The 21,199-nt window shown below is 43.0% G+C and overlaps 1 protein-coding gene across 1 annotated transcript in view; it reads right to left on the reverse strand.

Moving 5' to 3' along the window:
• Positions 1-21,199, reverse strand: part of CTTNBP2 (cortactin binding protein 2) — a 187,581-nt gene that overhangs the window by 63,770 nt on the left and 102,612 nt on the right. The window contains 2 exon segments of the mRNA XM_084617298.1: positions 1,765-2,019; positions 5,586-5,736. Coding sequence (XP_084473424.1) covers positions 1,765-2,019; positions 5,586-5,736 — 406 coding nt within the window.

The following is a 21,199-nucleotide window of genomic DNA, read 5'->3' on the forward strand; positions in this document are numbered from 1 at the left end:
TGTTTGCTTCCTGAAGCAGGCAGTCCTACAATTAGCCATTAGAGTTCTGATTCAATACATATGCATGCTTTTTTCAAATATCCAAAGAAAGGCAACTAACAGAATTACTAAACTTGAGGCTCCAAAAGGTGTTTCTCACAGAATTGAAGTACAGGTGTCAAATGTTTTGCCTTGGACTTGAAATTCTCAGGCCAAGGTTTTTAAAACAGAATACCTAAAGTCATTATTTTCCAAGCACTGGGAACCCTATAGCTCCCAGTGAAGTCAACACGCCTGAAAATCTGGTCACTTACTTAAGAGCCTAACTTTAAGCATCCAGTTTTGAAAATCTTGGTTTCAGTTTTGGCTTATATTAAAAGGCAAGTTGAAGGTTTAGTAATGACTAACCTACTAGGGTATTCAGATGACAAGAGCAACCCACTGAACCAGTGTTTACTTAGCAATACAGAAACATTAGCAGGGTACAAATTCCCATCCATGCTTGGTATGTGAGTGATACACAATAACCCAACAATGATAGTTGCAAATTCACCTTACAAGTCCCTCCTTCTGCAAGTAAATTTGAATTTCTGAAAGAATATCAATCATGCAAAGAAATCTTAGTTTGAAACAACAGAATAGGAACATTTAGGCACACCAGCCCAAATTTTTGAAGCTATTATAAGGAGGGAAATGTAGCTCAAGTGACCCTGCTGACTGCAGCTGTGATAGTATGGCACAGGGAGAAAGGTCATCCCTCAAGCTATCTTGTCCCAGGCCATTTAGGGCTTTATAGGTCATAACTAACCTAAGCTCCACCTGCAGATCAACTGGCAGCTAGTGCAGATCCTGAAGCACAAGTGTCATTTATTTGCTTCTAGCAAGATGCCCCATTCATTAAGAAAGCCACTGCATTCCACAGCAGCATCTGTCTCCAAATGGTTTTAAGGGATAGCCTCATGTAGAGTGCATTGCAGTAGTTTAATCTTGAGGTAACAAAGAATGGCGAATAGTGGCAAGGTCCTCATATGAAGAAAACGTCACAACCTCCTAGCCAGACTCAGATGATAAACAGATCTGGCCAAGATTTTTCAAAGTGTTGAGAAATTTTAAGTGCATCCATTTTTGGGTGCCCAATCCAAGATACCTAAAGAGGCCTCATTTTCACAGGGTGGGTGCCTTTTCTGAGAATCAAGCCTCTTTTATAATGTCTCAGATTAGGCACTCAAAATTACTAGTTAATTGTTAAAATCTTGGGCCCTGTGTCTCAAAACTATCCTTCCCTATGCCCCTCAATGACATCTCTGTTCCATTCTCTCTTCCAGCAACAGTCTCAGCTTTGAATTGATACAAACCCTACTTCTCATTTAAAAAAAAAAAATAAAAAAAAAATCAATTAACCATTCAGAGTTAGTAGCATAAAGCTTCTGATGCCAAATGTTGCATTAATGCCTGGTGTCAAGAAACTGCCCTGCTGACATCAATTAGCCAGGGTAGAGTAGGTCAGATTGGATTTCCCCCTGGAATCATAACATAAAATTTTCCAGCTAACTTACTCATTTCGTATTGAAAAGCCTGCACAAAGCACAGATACTAAAAAAATAAAATAAAAAATATCTCTGTAGAGACTGTATTTGCAAAATTAAGATAATTTTCATTTAACTATGAACAGTTACATTTACAATTAAGGAGATCATTAACTTGACGTGTCTATATTAAATAGATACACAATTAATGGAAAAGTCATTTAATCGCTACAATAGTTATAACAACATACAGACAGACCTTAAAGCCTTTTGATGCTGCTATATGGGCAGCAGTCCAACCCTCTTTGTCAGCATGGTTGATGAGATCTGCAGAAACAACAGGCCTTGCTTTACTCGGATAGCTGTCTTCTCTGCAGTCCAAGTCAAAGAAGTCTGAATTAGGCTGTGTATCATTCATAAAGTTTCCATTGTCTGTTTGTCCATAGTACATAAGGAGCATGAGGCTGTCAACATTACCAGAATCCACAGCTGCATGAATTGGTGTCCAGCCATCCTAAAGAGATAAAAATGAACAGCACAACCCCACCACACATGGAGAAAAGTGGTTAGTTACAGAATTTATATTACTAATTGCTTTCTATCAAACATGCTGTCTGTAAAGCTTTTAAGCATCCAACAATGGCTGGCTATAAACAAATGTCACAGTTTTGTATGAGACAGCCCATCTGTTGTGCTCTATGTATAAGTATGTGTGTGAGATGCCTGGTGTGAAAGGAAAAAGGTGGGTTACAGTCCCATAATCCCTGCTTGGAAAAAGACATTTATTGAGTCACCGCAGGTCGTGAGGGTCCACAGAAAACATGCCCAGTGCAGGTCAAACTGAATCAAAGCAACCCTTTGCCAGGGATGTTTTGGGTTGCACATTGTGCGCTAATGTAATATTGTAACTGGACCTTTGTCAGATTTTTTTATATACTATTGTGTACAATTTTATATAGCACTTTTCTCCTCTTTGGCTATGCACAATGTTAGCTTCTCTCTGCATTAGCACAACAAAGCCAATGCAGCTGCTCTTGGAAGAATTTTCAATCCTTAATTCTCCTTTGATGTCCTTCATTTAAAAGGCCACAGTCTGAACTTGTCTCTCCTTCTTATTTTCTTCTAAATTATCACTACATTTGAGCTGACCAAATAAGCTTCTTTCCATTGTAAGTGACAAAAAGATTATCAGTATACAGTGGCGCTGGAAGAGTTTTTGGAGTGGGGATACTGAGCTGCACCCCTCTTGCCCCAGTCAGACTCTACGGCAGGCAGCAGAGCCCCCAGGCATGGGGCTGGCCTCTGGGACACTGCATGCAGGACCAGCGGCCAGGACCCCCCAGGCATGTAGCTGGCAGCCAGGTACCTGCATGCAGAGTAAGCGGCCAGGACCCTGGGGCCAGCAGTGGAGCCCCTGGGGTCCCAGCAGGACCCCGGGTCGGCAGCTGGAAACCCGCATGCGAGCCGGAAGCTGGGATCCTCATGCTGGCAGTGGAGCCCCCGGGTGTGGGGCTGGCAGCCAGGAGCCTGGGCCCAGCAAGATCCTGGAGCTGGCAGCAGAGCATCTGGGGCCCCAGCGGCCAGGACCTCGCAGGTGGCCTGGAGGCCGGGACCCTGGGGCTGGCAGCTGAGCCCCCAGGGACGGCAGCCAAGGAGGACCCTGGACCAGCAGTGGAACCTCCAGCCCATAGGGGGCTGGCAGCCAGGACCCAGGGTGGCAGGGCAGCCAGCAGCCAGGATGCCGGGTACAAAATCCCCCCGCAGCTCTACTTCCCGTGCCTATGTCAGCATATATCTATGGTCTGAGTTTTGCAATCTCCTTAGTTTGGAAAAATTAACACTCACATTCATAGAACTCAACACTGTAATATTGGTTCCACCCTCCTTTGGTTCCACCCTTCATCATTTTGCTACTGCATTTTCTACTTTGAGAAAAGATTTTTTTTTATTTCAGGGATGCTTGATGGTTTGGATTTTACTTTCAAAGAGATCCACTTAGAAAATGCATGCCCTAGTGAGAGAAATGTCTTGCAGTAGATTGTTTTTCCAATTGAAAAAAAAATGAAACCGTTTAAGGTATTCACAGATCTTGACCTCAAAAACTAAATTTTAAAGTCATTTATTGGTCATCTGCAGCCAGCATTCCACAATGAGAGTGGGCAAAAAGGCACTAGGAGCATTCCCCCGTATTACCCAGCAGAGCAGAGCACAATGGCAGTGCTTACACACTTTTAACAGCAAAGTCTGAGGCCTGGTCTACACTGGGCGGGGGGGAGTGGGGGGGGGGGGGAAGGGAAATCAATCTAAGTTACGCAACTTCAACTACGTGAATAATGTAGCTGAAGTCAACATACTTAGATCTACTTACTGAGGTGTCTTCACTGCGATAAGTCGACAGCTGACACTCCCCCGTCGACTCCGCCTGTGCCTCTCGCTCTGGTGGAGTACCGGAGTCAATGGGAGAGCCCTCGGCAGTTCATTTATCGCATCTAGATTAATCCCCCGCCCCCCCGGACTGATCACTGCCCGTCGATCCAGTGGGTAATGTAGACAAGCCCACAGTTTGTCTACACTGGCAATTAAGAGTGCTGCAACTTTCTGTCTCAGGGGTGTGAAAAAACACGCACTGAGCACAGCAACTTTCAGCGCCGTAAAGCACCAGTGTAAACAGTGCCTCAGCGATGGGAGCCACACCCCTCATTGGGGTGGTTTTTTTAGAGCTCTGGGAGAGCTCCCTCCCAGTGCTGTGCCACAACCACACAAGGCACGTTGCCAGCGTAGACTAGCCACGATTCATGATTCTTCCTCTGACTATGGTATCTTCCTCAAAATTGGTAGGAAAGGATGGATTCATGGACCTGGCCTCCTGACACCAGATAGGGAGTCTGTTCCCATGTGGGGGAAAAGCACGCCGTGCCTTCTCCAAAGGTAGTGCAGTGGCAAGACTTCTGTGGCAGTGGGGAGCACTCTGGAGCTACTTGGAAAAAATGTGTAAGTGTCTCAGTAACAAAAGCATTTAAGTCCCATTGACTGAATTTCAATGGGACTTAAGTGCTTTTGAAAATTTTATGCATTGTACCACTCTCGGTCTTCTCCTCATGGTGATGCACTTCTGTAGCACCACCTTCCATAGGGTGTGGCTTAATATTACAACAAAGAAGCAATTAGTAAATAGCAATTTCTGTAACCACTTGGTATAAAAAGTCAACTTCTTAACCAGACAAGAACTTTTCAATAATGTTTTCTATATCCTCTTTTCCTCTAATTTCAAAATGAATTCAGGTTACTTTCCACAAAAAAATCAGCCCCTTTCAACCTAATTAACATGAAGTATGTGTTTAAAAGGCTACAACACATACAAAATATCTTTCATACAATATTTCTGGAGAGTCTAAATCTCACAACATTAAGTGATAAAAAGTCTCAATATTGTGTGTACATGTCAAGTTTTTAAGCAATAGCCCTGAAGTACGTGAATAAGGGAATGCCTAACCTTCAAATTTGAAGACTCTCACCTACTCTCATCCAATCCACAGAGCACAGATACTTTTTTTGTCCTCCTCACTCTCCCTTTGTGACAAATGTCTAAGAATTTCTTTCACAATATTTGTGAAGAACGTTTTCTTCAAGGATAACATTGATCTGTAATTAGACAAGTTGCCCCAGAGCTATAGAGGTATCATGGGCTACCACTTATCCCCACCTCATTCATGACTGCTACCAGGAACAGTAAGGCAACAACAACACTGCATACCATGAGAGTTGACAGTGAAGCAGATCAATTCTACCTCTGCTGTCCTACACAGGAACATGGTATACAAGATCTTGCATTTTGAAACTGAGGCTGGTAAAATCGAGAGGAAAGCGAAGTGATTTATAAGGTTTTAGGGAAACTATGCAACCTAAACAAATAGAAAACATTTTACAATGAGACAAAGCAATATTAAATCAAAGCTTTTTACTAATTCCAAAACACACTGAGTATTACATCATTAAAGAGTTAAAAATGACAGTGCAAGGAATTCTGATTTTTGCAGCTGTTCACTTCACACTGTGATTTTAGAAATTTTTTTAACTTACACTGGTTTTTACACTTCGATGTGCTCCAGCTTCCAGCAAAAGTTTGATACATTCATTATTTCCATTTCCACAGGCTAGGTACAAAGGTGTCTGTCCTCTTTCAGCAGCATGGTTAACATCAGCCTGATACATAATTAATAATTCTGCACACCTATGAGTGGAAACATCAGGTGACAACACAATAAAAGATTCCTGTATTTGACTTTTTAAATGCCATGTGAACTTACATGCACATTTAAAAACCATATTTAAATGTATTGATGTATATATTAGCACAGACTAATTTAGTTAAACTAATCACATCAATCCTAAATTATTGCAGATATATTAAAGTTCTGTTGAAAACTGGAGAGATTGGAAAACTGTATTTTACAAGAGCTGACAAAAACTTTGTAGTTGACAGCTATTTGAATAAAAGACTTCAAGTGTGAGTAACAAAGGAACGTTTTTTTTCCCTGATCACTGACATAAGAGTGCTAGCTCTTTAAATATTTGGCAATCCCTCTGTTCCTCTCACAGCAGTTATAGTTGTAGTTCGACAAAGCAGCAAATACTGAAAACACAAACTTGTGAAGCTTTACAATATTTTCATTAGAAAACAGCATCTAAAGTGACAAACAGAACTGTAGAGAGGTCTCCTACTCATGAAATATAACAGCTGTGAAAGATTGCTTTTCAGATGACTAAAGATTTGTCACAAAAGCCATACACACTCTTGTCTCCTCATAACATACTTTTTTATTCAACATTTATTCAAACATTTTATTCAAACACACAATCTCTGACCAAAGAGAAGCAACATAAAGAGAATGGAAGAGGACACAATTGTGTGTGTATGTTTGTGTGTATAATTTGTATACAGTATACACTTTTCCCCCCTTGCAATTATAAATAGACATATTCCCAAATGTCCCTCTACCCAGCTGTCATTCATTGGCTTATTTCATAAGGGCACTGCAATACAGCTGGGTCTTGACGAGAGGGTTTTATGGATTAGTTCAGGGAACATGTTCCATGCGTCAGAGACACATGAAAGAACACATGGAGATGCACGACAGTGCAGCTGACAGGTAGGCAGAGGAGGCTGGAATCTTTGATTGAGAAGGTAAAGTTGGAAGTGACAGAATAAAATGCAAGAAAATACAAGTAGGGAGGGGTATTCAGATAAAGTCAGGCATGTATAACTAGGGTCTCCATTCATGGAGCCATGTGATTACATCAGAATCTCAGCTTTCAACTAAAAAATGAAGATTCTAGCCATAATGGTTGTAAAGAAATGTGTGAACTGCCCCATGCATCTCAATGAGGCTGTAACAAAAGCAAAAAAGCTGCGAGGAAACCCAACATCATCACTTTCACTGTGGTCAGAGGAGAAGAGCGATGTGGGCCACCTGCTGCCACTCCCATCTTTCAGCTACTCCCAATGAGGGGAGGTACTGCTTGTCTTCCTGGGAGAAGGGAATGCTCATGCCACTGTCTCTCTGGAACGGTAAGGAGCCTCTCCAACAACCACCAATGAAAGTGAGAAGGCTGGGCCACAGGAGCCCCATGCTGTGGTTGACTAGCACTCTGAATTGCTTTAATCTTACCCTGAGGAGCAAAGTTGTGTGAAGAGTCTTACAAGGTGAAGACAAGAAGCTAAACTTGATACAGTGAAACAGAAGGAGTTATTGGAAGGATTCAAAGAGATGCCTAATATGCTCTAAGTGATAGACAAGAATTACATCCTTAGCAACTGTGTTAATGGATTCAAGGGACATGGTGTTTGGGAGGCCAGAGAGGATGTGGTTACAGTAATCAAGATGGGAGGATGATGACAGCCTGGATGAAAGTTTTGGCTGTCTCTACAGCAATGAAAGGATGAATCTTCAAAATGTTATGGAGGAACGAGCTGCAGGAATTGGACACAGCCTGAATATGTCTGGCAAGGGAGGAGACCAGTTAAAGATGACAGGCTGGATCAATAAGAGGGATGGTGGAATGGATTAAAGGGATGTAGTGAGGTTATAAACTTGGTCCAACATTTAGACTGCATACTATCAGCCTTTTATAAAAACCTAAAACTATCAGAAATGCTTCCATCATTCATTAAAACATTACAGTGGAATTTTTTTAAAACACTCTTCTGCAGTGTTTGCAACCCAAGCACTGACTTAGTGTCTAAGAACCAGCTTTAATAATCTTAAATGTTACCAAGTAAAGCTGATAAAAAAAATGAAAAAGTTTTCATTGGAAAAAACAAGTTACCTTCTCATAACTGTAGTTCATTGAGATGTGTTGCATATGTCCTTTGCAACTGTATGTGCCTGCCTGTCCCGTGCACCAGTGCTAGAGTGTTTTCCCCAGCGCCAGGGTTCTTTAACTTTTTTTGATGGGCCCCCCTTTGAAAATATTTCAAGCTGCAATGACCCCTCCACACACACACACACACACCATGCCATCCTTACTTCTGCGGACTGCTGCTGACGGCGGCACTGCCCTCAGAGGCAGGCACCTGACCAGCAGCCACCACTCTCGGGCTGCCAGCTCTAAAACGAACCCGGAATTAAGGATGGCAATACAGTGACCGCCCCTAGAATAGCCTTGCGACCCCCTTTTGGGTCGTAACCCCTGGTTTGAAAAACACTACCCTAGCAGTACCCCTAACGGCCTTGCCCACACTTGAGATCCTCATGCTCCAAACCAAGGGAAAAAAGGGAGGAGCTGCTTCGCCTCTCCTTCAGTTCCTTCACACCAGAAACTAAGGGTAGTCTCCGATGCACTGGGGGAAGAGGCCAGGTGATATAGTGGACATATGCAACACATCTCACAGAACAACAGTTATGAGACGCTGAGTAACCGTTTCTTCTTCAAGTGCTTGAATATGTCCATTACACTGTAGGTGACCCCCAAGCTCTTATCCCAGACCGTGGGGCTTGGATTCTCATTAGAAAAAGGGACTGTAGGACCTTCATTTGCATCCTCCCTTGATGCAGCAGTCAGTGCATAATGTCTGGTGAATGTACAAACTAAAGACCACATAGTTGCCTTGCACATGTCCACAATAGGGATGTGTGCCACAAATGCTGTTGAGGCTGAATGGGCTCTGGTTGAGTGTGCAGTCAGCCTGCCAGGGAGCACTATCCCTTTGGAAGCATAAGACTGCTACAGCTGGTGATCCATTTAGACAGTCTCCAGCTGCAGCACTCTTATGCTTATGGAAAATGGTGCATGGCAGATCAGAAACCATAACAACATAAGAACGACCATAATGGTTCAGACCAGAGGTCCATCTAGCCCAGTATCCTGCCTTCCAACAGTGGCCAATGCCAGGTGCCCCAGAAGGAATGAACAGAACAGGTAATCATCATGTGATCCACCCCCTATCACCTATTCCCAGTTTCTGGCAAACAGAGGCTAGGGACACCATCCCTGTCCATCCTGGCTAATAGCCATTGATGGACCTATCCTCCATGAATTTATCTAGTTCTTTTTTGAACCTTGCTATAGCCTTGGGCTTCACAACATCCTCTGGCAAAGAGTTCCACAGGTTGACTGTGCATTGTGTAAAGAAATACTTCCTTTTGTTTGTTTTAAACCTGCTGCCTATTAATTTCATTGGTGACCGCTAATTCTTGCATTATGAGAAGGAGTAAAAAACACTTTATTTATTTTCTCCACACTAGTCATTATTTAATAGACTTCTATCATATCCATCCTTAGTTGTCTCTTTTCCGACCTAAAAAGTCCCAATCTTATTAATCTCTCCTCATACGGAAGCTGTTCCATACCCCTAATCATTTTTGTTGCCCTTTTCTGAATCTTTTCCAATTCCAATATATCTTTTTTGAGATGGGGCGACCACCTCTGCACGCAATATTCAAGATATGGGTGTACCATGGATTTATACAGAGGCATTATGGTATTTACTGACTTATTATCTATCCATTTTTAATTATTCCCAACATTCCGTTTGCTTTTTTGACGGCTGCTGCACATTGAGTGGATGGTTTCAGAGAACTATCCACAATGACTCCAAGATCTCTCTCTTGAATGGTAACTGTGAATTTAGACCCCTCATTTTATATGTATTGTTGGGACTATGTTTTCCAATCTGCACTACTTTGCGTTTATCGACATTGAATTTCATCTGTCATTTTGCTGTCCAGTCACCCATTTTTGTGAGATCCCTTTGAAGCTCTTCACAGTCTGCTTTGGACTTAACTATCCTGAGTAATTCTGCATTGTCTGCAAACTTTGCCACCTCCCCGTTCACCCCTTTTTCCAGATTGTTTATGAATATGTTGAAATAATACTGGACTCGGTAAAGACCCCTGGGGGACACCACTATTTACCTCTCTCCATTCTGAAAGCTGACCATTGATTCCTACCCTTTCTTTCCTATCTTTTAACCAGTTACCAATCCATGAGAGGACCTTCCCTCTTATCCCATGACAGCTTACATTGCTTAAGAACCTTTGACGAAGGATCTTATCAGAGGCTTTTTGAAAATCTAAGTACACTATATCCACTGGATCCCCCTTGTCCACACGCTTGTTGACCCCCTCAAAGAATTCTAGAACAGTGGTGAAGTATGATTTCCCTTTACAAAAACCCTGTTGACTCTTCCCCCAACAAATTGTGTTAATCTATGTGTCTGACAATTCTACCCTTTAGTTTCAACCAGTTTTGCCCGGTACTGAAGTCAGGCTTACTGGCCTGTAATTGTTGGCATCACCTCTGGAGCCCTTTTAAAAATTGGTGCCACATTAGCTATCCCTCAGTCATTTGGTACAAAAGCTGATTTAAAGGATAAGTTACAGACTACAGTTAGTAGTTCCGCAATTTCACATTTGAGTTCCTTCAGAACTCTTCGGTGAATACCATCTGGTCCTGGTGACTTATTGCTGTTTAATTTAACAGTTTCTTCCAAAACCTCCTCTAATGACAGCTCAATCTCGGACAGTTCCTCAAATTCATCACTCAGATGAATGGCTCAGGTTTGGGAATTTTCCTCACATCCTCAGCTGTGAAGACCAATGCAATGAATTCATTTAGTTTCTCTGCAATGACCTTATCGTTGTTGAGTGCTCCTTTACCATCTTGATCATCCAGTGGCCCCACTGGTTGTTTAGCAGGTTTCCTGCTTCTGATGCACTTAAAATTTTTTTTGCTATTACTTTTTGCATTTTTGGCTAGCTGATCTTCAAATTCTTTTCATAGAATCATAGACTTTAATGTCAGAAGGGACCATTATGATCGTCTAGTCTGACCTCCTGCACAACGCAGGCCACAGAATCTCACCAACCCACTCCTGTAACAAACCCCTAACCTATGTCTGAGCTGCTGATGTCCTCAAATCATGGTTTAAAGACTTCAAGGTGCAGAGACTCCTCTAGCAAGTGACTTGTGCCCCGCGCTGCAGAGGAAGGCGAAAAACCCTCAGGGTCTCTGCCAATCTGCCCTGGAGGAATATTCCTTCCCAACCCCAAATATGGCGATCAGCTAAACCCTGAGCATGTGGGCAAGACTCACCAGCCAGACACCCAGGAAAGAATTCTCTGTAGTAACTCAGATTCCACCCCATCTAACATCCCATCACAGGCCATTAGGCATATCTACCATGGATAGCTGAAGATAAATTAATTGCCAAAATTAGGCTATCCCGTCATATCATCCCTTCCATAAATTTATCAAGCTTAGTCTTGAAGCCAGATAGGTCTTTTGCCCCCACTGCTTCCCTTGGAAGGCTGTTCCAGAACTTCACTCCTCTGATGGTTACAAACCTTCATCTAATTTCAAGTCTAAATTTCCTGATGGCCAGTTTATATCCATTTGTTCTTGTGTCCACATTGGTACTGCGCTTAAATAATTCTTCTCCCTTCATGGTATTTATCCCTCTGATATATTTATAGAGAGCAAGCATATCTCCTCTCAGCCTTCTTTTGGTTAGGCTAAACAAGCCAAGCTCTTTGAGTCACCTTTCATAAGACAGGTTTTTCATTCCTCGGATCATCCTAGTAGCCCTTCTCTGTACCTGTTCCAGTTTGAATTCATCTTTCTTAAACATGGGAGACCAGAACTGCACACAATATTCCAGATGAGGTCTCACCAGTGCCTTGTATAACGGTACTAACACCTCCATATCTCTATTGGAAATACCTTGCCTGATGCATCCCAAGACCACATTAGCTTTTTTCACGGCCATATCACTTTGGCAGCTCATAGTCATCCTCTGATCAACCAATACTCTGAGTTCCTTCTCTTCCTCTGTTACTTCCAAGTGATGCGTCCCCAGTTTATAACAAAAATTCTTGTTATTAATCCCTAAATACTTGACCTTGCACTTTTCACTATTAAATTTCATCCTATTACTATTAATTAGGGTGACCAGACATCCCGATAAAATCGGGACTCTCCCGATTTTTAGTTCTTTGTCCCACGTCCCGACTGATGCACGGTTGGGATGCCATTTGTCCCGATATTGTGGCTTTGGCCGGTCTGGCTGCTTTTTTTTTTTTATTTTGCTTTGGCAACTCCACTTCGGCTATTTTTTCCCCCATGTGTCCCGATATTTTGTCCGTTTCATCTGGTCACCCTACTATTACTCCAGTTTACAAAGTAATCCAGATATTCCTGTATGATATCCCGGTCCTTCTCTAAATTGGCAATACCTCCCAGCTTTGTGTCATCCGCAAACTTTATTAGCACATTTCCACTTTTTGTGCCAAGGTCAGGAATAAAAAGGTTAAATAAGATTGGTCCCCAAACCGATCCCTGAGGAACTCCACTCATAACCTCCTTCCAGCCTGACAGTTCATCTTTCAGTCTGAACCGTTGTAGTCTCCCCTTTAACCAGTTCCTTATCCACCTTTCAATTTTCATATTGATCCCCATCTTTTCCAATTTAGCTAATAATTGCCCATGTGGAACCGTATCAAATGCCTTACTGAAATCGAGGTAAATTAGATACACTGTGTTTTCTTTGTCTAAAAAATCTGTTACCTTCTCAAAGAAGGAGATCAGGTTGGTTTGGCACGATCTACCTTTTGTAAAACCATGTTGTATTTTGTCCCAATTGCCATTGACCTCAATGTCCTTAACTCCTTTCTCCTTCAAAATTTTTTCCAAGACCTTGCATACTACAGATGTCAAACTAACAGGCCTGTAGTTACCTGGATCAGTTTTTTTTTCCTTTCTTAAAAATAGGAACTATGTTAGCAATTCTCCAGTCATACAGTACAACCCCTGAGTTTACAGATTTATTAAAAATTCTTGCTAATGGGCTTGCAATTTCATGTGCCAGTTCCTTTAATATTCTAGGATGAAGATTATCTGGGCCACCCGATTTAGTCCCATTAAGCTGTTTGAGTTTGGCTTCTACCTCAGATGCGGTAGTATCTACCTCCATATCCTCATTCCCATTTGTCATCCTACCATTATCCCTAAGCTCCTCATTAAAGACTGAGGCAAAGTATTTGTTTAGATATTGGGCCATGCCTAGACTATCCTTAACCTTCACTCCATCCTCAGTGTTTAGCAATCCAACTTCTTCTTTCTTTGTTTTTTTCTTATTTATATGGCTATAGAACCTTTTACTGTTGGTTTTAATTCCCTTCGCAAGGTCCAACTCTACATGGCTTTTGGCCTTTCTCACTTTATCCTTACATGTTCTGACCTCAATAAGGTAGCTTTCCTTGCTGATTCCTGCCATCTTCCACTCCTTGTAGGCTTTCTGCTTTTTCTTAATCACCTCTCTGAGATGCTTGCTCATCCAGTTTGGTCTACAACTCCTGGAGGAGGTATTTTTTCATGCTTTGTGTGTATATAAAAAGATCTTCTACCTTTCCACAGTATGCATCCGATGAAGTGAGCTGTAGCTCACGAAAGCTTATGCTCAAATAAATTGGTTAGTCTCTAAGGTGCCACAAGTACTCCTTTTCTTTTTGCGAATACAGACTAACACGGCTGTTACTATGAACTCCTGCCTCTGAATTTTTCCCCCTTTGTTGGGATGCAGGCTTCTGATAGTTTCTGCAACTTTGACTTGAAGTAATTCTAGGCCTCCTCCACCTTTAGATCCACAAGTTCTTCAGTCCAATCCACTTCCCAAACTAATTTCCTTAATTTTTGAAAGTTAGCCCTTTTGAAATCAAAAACCCTAGTCACAGATCTATTTTTGTTTATCCTTCCATTTAGTTTGAACTGAATTAGCTCATGATCGTTCGAACCAAGGTTGCTCCCTACAACCATTTCTTCTATGAGGTCCTCACTACTCACCAAAACCAAATCTAAAATGGCATCCCCCCTTGTTGTTTCAGCAACTACTTGGTGAAGGAATCCATCAGCTATTGAATCCAGGAAAATCTGGGCCCTATTATTATTACTAGCACTTGTCTTCCAGTCATATCTGGGAAGTTAAAGTCTCCCATGATCACACAATTCCCATTAGTATTTACTTCATTAAAAACGTTAAAGAGGGCTCTATCCATATCCAAATCAGATCCCGGTGGTCTACAGCACACCCCCAAGCACTATCTCATGGGACGATCTAGTAGCTTTCTTCCCCAGTGTGAGTTTTGCCCAGACAGACTGTCTTATCCATTCCATCCCTTCTTATTTCTTTACAGTCTACCTCATCATTGATGTACAATGATACTCCACCACCTTTGCCCTCATTTCTGTCTTTCCTAAACAGCACATACCCTTCAATACCTGTACTCCAGTCATGACTACTATTCCACCATGTTTCTGTTATCCCTGTAATATCTGGTTTCACTTCCTGCACCAGTAGCTCTAGTCCCTCCATTTTGTTACCTAGGCTCCTCGCATTAGTGTTCAAACATCTTAATTTTTGCTGTTTGGCTTCATTCACGTTCTTTACCCAATTAGGCACAGACATTCTACCACCAGTATCACCTATTAGACTGGTATCTACATTACTCTTCCTCCTTATGTCCATTCTCCTAGCCACAGCTGTAACCTTTCTTACTTCGTTTTCTTCCCTCTCAATGTTAGAATCTGGCGTGCAGATTATTTGGACATCTCCCAACCATCTTCCCCAAATTCCTAGTTTAAAGCTCTCTTAATCAGTTGTGCCAGCCTCCATCCTAGAAGTCTATTTCCCTTCCTACTCAGGTGAAGTCCATCCCAAGAGAACAGTCCTCTGTCCATGAATGCTTCCCAGTGGCCATACATCCCAAAGCCCTCCTTATAGCACCACTGCCTGAGCCATCTGTTGATCACCATAATCTTGTCACACCTCTGTTGCCTTTCTCTAGGAACAGGCAGAATCACATTGAAGATCACCTGAGCCTCAATTTCCTTAAGCGTCTTCCCCAGCCTGGCATAGTCTCCTTTGAAACATTCCAGCTAGAATCTAGCTGTATCATTTGTTCCCACATGAAGGACAATCAGTGGATTCTTTCCCGCTCCCGTTAGGATCCTCTTCAGCCTCAGGTCCACAGCCTGTATCTTAGCACCTGGTGGACAGCACATCCTTCTGTTCTCTGGATCAGCTCTGGTTACAGGCCTGTCTATTCTTCTCAGTAAGGAGTCCCCAATCATGTAGACCTACCTTTTCCTGGTGATGGTGTGATTCTCCTGTCCATCCCGTTTCCTCTGGCTGCAAATCCTCTCGTTCCTTGCAATCCTCTGCAGTCCTATTGTCCCTTGAAATCCTCTGCAACCCATCCCACATCCAGTGTTATCTCCATTGACTCTTGCCCTCTTCCTATAGGACTAGCTGCTCTTATCTTCTTCCTTGCCCTCTCACCTTCAGTGACCACCTGCTGTGCCCATTTTCCAACTCCGCAAACCGGTACCTGAAGTCCTCTATTTTTCCTTCACTAGCCAGTCTTTTCCTCTGCTTGGTTCTCTTAGTCACATGCTTCCACTGTCCACTTTCCTCACCCAGCAGTCTCCCCTCAGAGGTCTTTGGTCCTGCTTCCATCTGCAAGTGTGAGCTTTTCCCTTCAGCCTCCTCATGTCTTTGCTCCATCATCCGCTCGAACCCCCTTCTAAACTCAACCAGAGTTTCCACTTGCATCTCCAATCCTCAGAACTTTTCTTCCATCAGCTCTATCAGGTGGCACTTCATGCAGACAAAACTCTTTTCAGGTACCCCTCCAGGATTATGTACATGCCACAGCTTCTACATCCAGTCATCTTCATCGTGTCTTCCACTGCCTGGGTCACTACCACTGCTGCCTCTGTATCATAGAATCATAGAATATCAGGGTTGGAAGGGACCCCAGAAGGTCATCTAGTCCAACCCCCTGCTCGAAGCAGGACCAAGTCCCAGTATCTGTCATAGCCTTCTCACCTAGTTAGTCCTGTTAGTCAGGGAAACATAAACCAAACCAAAACACCACCACCCACAGCAAAACAACCCCCAGTGAGCACCACAACACTGCCAGACCACCACACACTCCCTTCACTAGCCTGTCTGTTCCTCTGCCTGGCTCTCTTAGTCTTCTTCCCAAACTCCCCTTGCAAACTCCCACTCAAACTCCCCTGTTTACAGCTCTGTTTGCTGGCTCCTGTGCCGCTGCAGCTGTCCGTCTTTTTTGGCCTTCCTAATTATATTTTTACACTTCACTTGCCAGAGTTTATGCTCCTTTCTATTTTCTTCACTCGGATTTAACTTCCACGTTTTAAAAGGATGCCTTTTTGCCTCTCACTGCTTCTTTTACTTTGTTGTTTAGCTGCAGTGGCACTTTTTTGGTTCTCTTACTATTTTTTTTAATTTGTGGGTATACATTTAAGTTGAGCCTCTATTATGGTGTCTTTAAAAAGTTTCCATGCAGCTTGTAGGGATTTCATTTTTGGCACTGTACCTTTTAATTTCTGTTTAACTAAATTCCTAATTTTTGTGTAGTCCCCCTTTCTGAAATTAAATGCTACTGTGGTGCGCTGCTGTGGTGTTTTCCTCGCCACAGGGATGTTAAATTTAATTACATTATGGTCATTGTTATGAAGTAGTCCAGCTATATTCACCACTTGGACCAGATCCTGTGCTCCACTTAGGACTAAATCAAGAATTGCCTCTCCTCTTCTGGGTTCCAGGATTAACTGCTCCAAGAAGCACTCATTTACGGTGTCAAGAAACTTTATCTCTGTAACCTGTCCCGAGGTGACATGTACCCCATCAATATAGGGAATAGTTGAAATATAATGGATAGTTGAAATCCCTCATTGTTATTGAGTTTTTTATTTTTATAGCCTCTCTAATCTCCCTGAGCATTTCACAGTCACTGTCACCATCCTGGTCAGGTGGTCGGTAGTATATCCCTACTGGTATATTCTTATTATTCAAGCAGTGCATTCAGGTTTCCCACTCTGCGGGCAATGATGATGGCCACTAAGAAAGCTACAGAGAGAAGGTGGGTGAGGTAATATCGTTTACTGGACCAACTTCAGTTGGAGAGACAAGCTTTTGAGCCACACAGAGTTCTTCCTCGGGTCTCAGAAAGGTACTAAGAGTATCACCTTGAGCCTGATGATCGTCCAGATGAACTCCTCATCCCATAATGAAGCATCCCTCACCAAAGTCATAAAAGGGAGAGGTGGAGTAAAGGGAACATCCTGACAGAGATGGTCTTGACTCATAAACTAGCTCAGAGATGAGAATACTCATCAGGGATGCACACTAACTTGTCCAGGTGGTAGATATGAGGGCAATAGGCAGACTTGAGCCATGCCTGTAATGCTCTGAGGTACAGCCTCACCTGAAGGGTCACATGAGAACATGCACCCATGTGGCCCATGAGTCTTAAGCAATTCCTCATAGTGGTCCACCAGTGATCCTTGAGGGATGTACAGAGGTACATCTGGAAAGACCCTTTTTAGAGGCAATAACATCAACTGTGTTTAATTTCAGGACCCAACAGAAAGAATTCAATGAACAGCAACTTCGACCTGTTGTCTGGAGAGAGCCTGAAACAACTAATTGTTCAGGTAAGGACAAATGTGGAAATCTCTCTGGAGGAGGTAGCCTGCAACCACTACCATGCACTTGTGTGAATACTCTGGATGCTGATGACGGACCAAAGGGCAGAATAGCAAATTGACAATGATTGTCTTCTATCATGAACCTCAGAAACTTCCTGTGGCAAGGACGGACCACCACATGGAAGCAGAAATCCTGTAAACTGAGGGCAGCACACCAATCTCCTGGATCTAGGGAAGAGATAGCTGTAGCCAGGGACATTATGCAGACCTTTATCTTCATGTATTTGTTGGGATGCCAAAAGTGTACAATGGGTCTCAGACCCCCCAAGGTTTGGATATTAGAAAATATCGGGAATAAATATCACGGCCCCAATGAAGATAGGGCACCTCATGAGAGGGGTCTCTGAACTGTGTAGTGGGGGGACACGATGGAGGGACAGAAAGAAAATGCAGGGTATATCCCAACTCCAGCTTAGCAGCCATTTGTCTGAAGTGATGGACTACCACACAAGTAGGAAATAAGACAACATGTCCCAGAAATGGGGGCAAGGGAGATCCTGGATGGATAGCATGCTGTCCTTGACCTAGAAGTCAAACTGACTGTTTTAAGATCTGGGGATGTCTAGAAGAAAAGACCAAGGAAGTAGAAGGCATAGGTCTCCTCCTCTGAGATCATCTCTTCCTCTTACACTGGTCAGCCTGATGGAATAGGTAATGCTGCTGTCAAGGCTGGTATTGAGGACGATACTTTGTCCTCTTCATAGCTAGCATGTAGAGACCAAAGGACTTTAAAACTGCTCTTAAGTCCATTAGTATATGGAAAGCCTTGTCCGTTTTGGAAGAGAACAAAGCACATTCCTCAAAGGGAAGGTCCTCAATTGTCTGTTGCACCTCCACAGAAATCCCTAAAGACTTTAAGGAGTAAAGGTGCATAGTCGCTGCCATCGCCATAGCCTTAGCTGTAGAATCCACTGTGTAAAAGGAGGCCTGCATCAAGAGACCAGGCAGCCTTCAGCAACAAGGGACCAAAACTGCTCTCCAGAACCTTCCGGCAGTTTGTTTGCAAATTGAGAGATTGCCTCCCAGTTAGAAAAGTTGTATCTACACACCAATGCCCGGTGATTGGCAATATGGAGCAGTGAACTTGCTGTAGAACAAATACTTTTACCAAAATGGTTAAAGACCTTCACATCTCTTTCCTTAGGGGTAGCCTTAGCCCAGGCTTGACAACTCCTCTCACTTGCTGCGGCCACTACTAGTGAGGTTGGCATAGGACGTAAATAAAACTGCTCAAACCCCTGGGACAGAACCCAGTATTTATGTTCCATTTGTTTGGCCACAGATGGGATGGACGAAGGGGTTCGCCACAATGTTTTAGTAAACTGCATCATAGCATCATTTATAGGCAGGGCCACCTTTCCTGCCATCGTGGGATGTAGCATATCAGTCTGTTTGTGGGTACTCTCCTCCACTAGCTCCACCTGAATGCCATTCTCCAGAAGAACTCTTGGTACACCATAAAATCATCTAGCACCAGGGGAGCGTGCCTCCAGTACCAGAGCCTTCCTTATCAGGTGATGAAGAGGATGTGTAAAGGGGAGGGCTCCTAAGACTGCTTCTGTTGTGCTAGGGTTGGGTGCAGTTCTGGAGCAGGTTAAGACAAGTCCCAAACTTGAGAGTCCATAGGCTGATTGGTACTGACTGTCACTGGTCTCAATACCAGCAGGAGAAGGTTCCCTCCCTGGCGATCTGTTCATACAGCATAGCGAAACTGTGGATCTGGATGCTGGGGGCATCCAATAAGGCCAATGCAGAGATCAGTACAGTACCAGACCCCAGGCACATCTGACCCAACCATCCCAATCCCTGGCTGTATTCTTCTCAATTATACTGACATGTCATTTCTACACTGCAAACAGGATCGATTAGTAAACTGGGTTCATCTAAACTGCATGCATTTGAATACCGCCAAAAGCAACATCATGCATCTAGGAACGAAGAAAGTAGGTCAAATTTACAGCATGAAGGAGTATATTCTGGAATGCAGTGACTCTGTGAGGCACATGGGGTCATGGATGATACCCAGCTGAAACTGAGCTCCCAATGTGATGTGGTAGCTAAGAGAGCTAATTTGATCCTTGCCTATAAAAGAAGAGGAATATCAAGTTGGAGTAGGATGATGGTATTAACTCTGGATACAGTATTAGTAAGACCATTACGAGAATATTGTTTCCAGTTCTGACTGGAAAAGACTGAGGAAAGAGCTAAAAGAATGATATGACAACAATAAAAAAAAACAAAAACAAAAACAAAAACAGTTACTTACCTGTACTGCAACAGTTGTTCTTCAAGACAAGGGTGCCGACACGTATTCCACTTGACTGTGTGTGCACCCAGCTCATTGGGATACTACCCTTGTTAGAAGAGTTAAATTGACCGTTTGTCCAAAGCAGATGGCGGATGGGATGGCTGGTTGGAACTAGGCCTTTTCCTTTGAGATTAATGTCTCTTCCTGGACAAGTCTTGTGGTCTAGCTGGATAAGCCAACTGCTGAAAATAGTTCTTCGAATAGTCATTATTGTTGCTGCTGTTGTTGTTGACCCCAACAGTGACATCTCCTTATCACTGGAGTATAAACTTCCGGTGAATGTAAAGTAATTCAAGAGTCTTTAAACAAATTTAATGTCTCATCAGTTTTCTCTGAAAACAAAAATTGACCATCAAATGATAAGTCCTCTATACTTTGTTGGACCTCAGGGACTGTGCCAGAATTCTGTAACTGCAAAGCTCTTCTCATTTTTACAGGTGAGGTCATAATCCTAGAGGAGGTGTCTGCTATACCCAGTGCTGATTGTAATGACATCCTGGCCACTAACCAGCCCTCTGCAATGAAAGCTTGAATCTCTCCTGGAGGATTCTGGCAGCTTACCTGAAAATTCTGTCATATTCACAATTCACAAAATCATATTTTGACAATAGAACCTGCTGATTGGCAATGCACATTTATAAATATCAGGTTGAATAAGTTTGTCTTCCCATTAAATTCAATTTTAAGACACTATGTCTTTCAGCACCAATTTAAATCATTTGGCTTCCCTATGGGTAGTAAGGAAGCTGGGGTATGCCACAAAGGCTTTGCAGATTCCAAAAGTCCTTCATTTATAGGGAGAGCTGCCCTCCCTGGAGCTGAAGACTGGAGTACATCTACCGATTTATGGGTATTCTCCCAAACATACTCTGCCTGCCCAAAGCTGTAGCCATTCACCATAGAGATCTTGACACTATTTAAAATTCACAGGCACAGGAGAAGAGGAATCTGATATAGAAGAATTGTCCGATGAAGAGGAAAACGAAATCAAGGCCAAAGGGATCTGCTATGATTCTACTTGCTCCTGCAATAAAGGCTCAGACTGAACCTCCATATGGTCTCTAGATTACTTGGGTCAGGCGGCAAGAGAGCAGGAAAGTTTGGTGACTGTACCTTGGAGTGAACCAAGGATCAAGACCCTGAAGATCAAGGGATCTCCCAAAGGTTCCACGAATACCACTGAGGAAAGGGATATGACATCGACTGCCTGTAGGAACCGGGCCACAAACCCCTATCTCTGGTGTGAGAATGGTACCAATCCCAGTACCAATGGTGGTCTCCTAAAGATCTAAAGCGTTTTTGAGCTCGGTGTCTA

The sequence above is a fragment of the Lepidochelys olivacea genome (assembly GCF_965140295.1).
Source record: "Lepidochelys olivacea isolate rLepOli2 genome assembly, chromosome: 1".
Classification (NCBI taxonomy): Eukaryota; Metazoa; Chordata; order Testudines; family Cheloniidae; genus Lepidochelys; species Lepidochelys olivacea.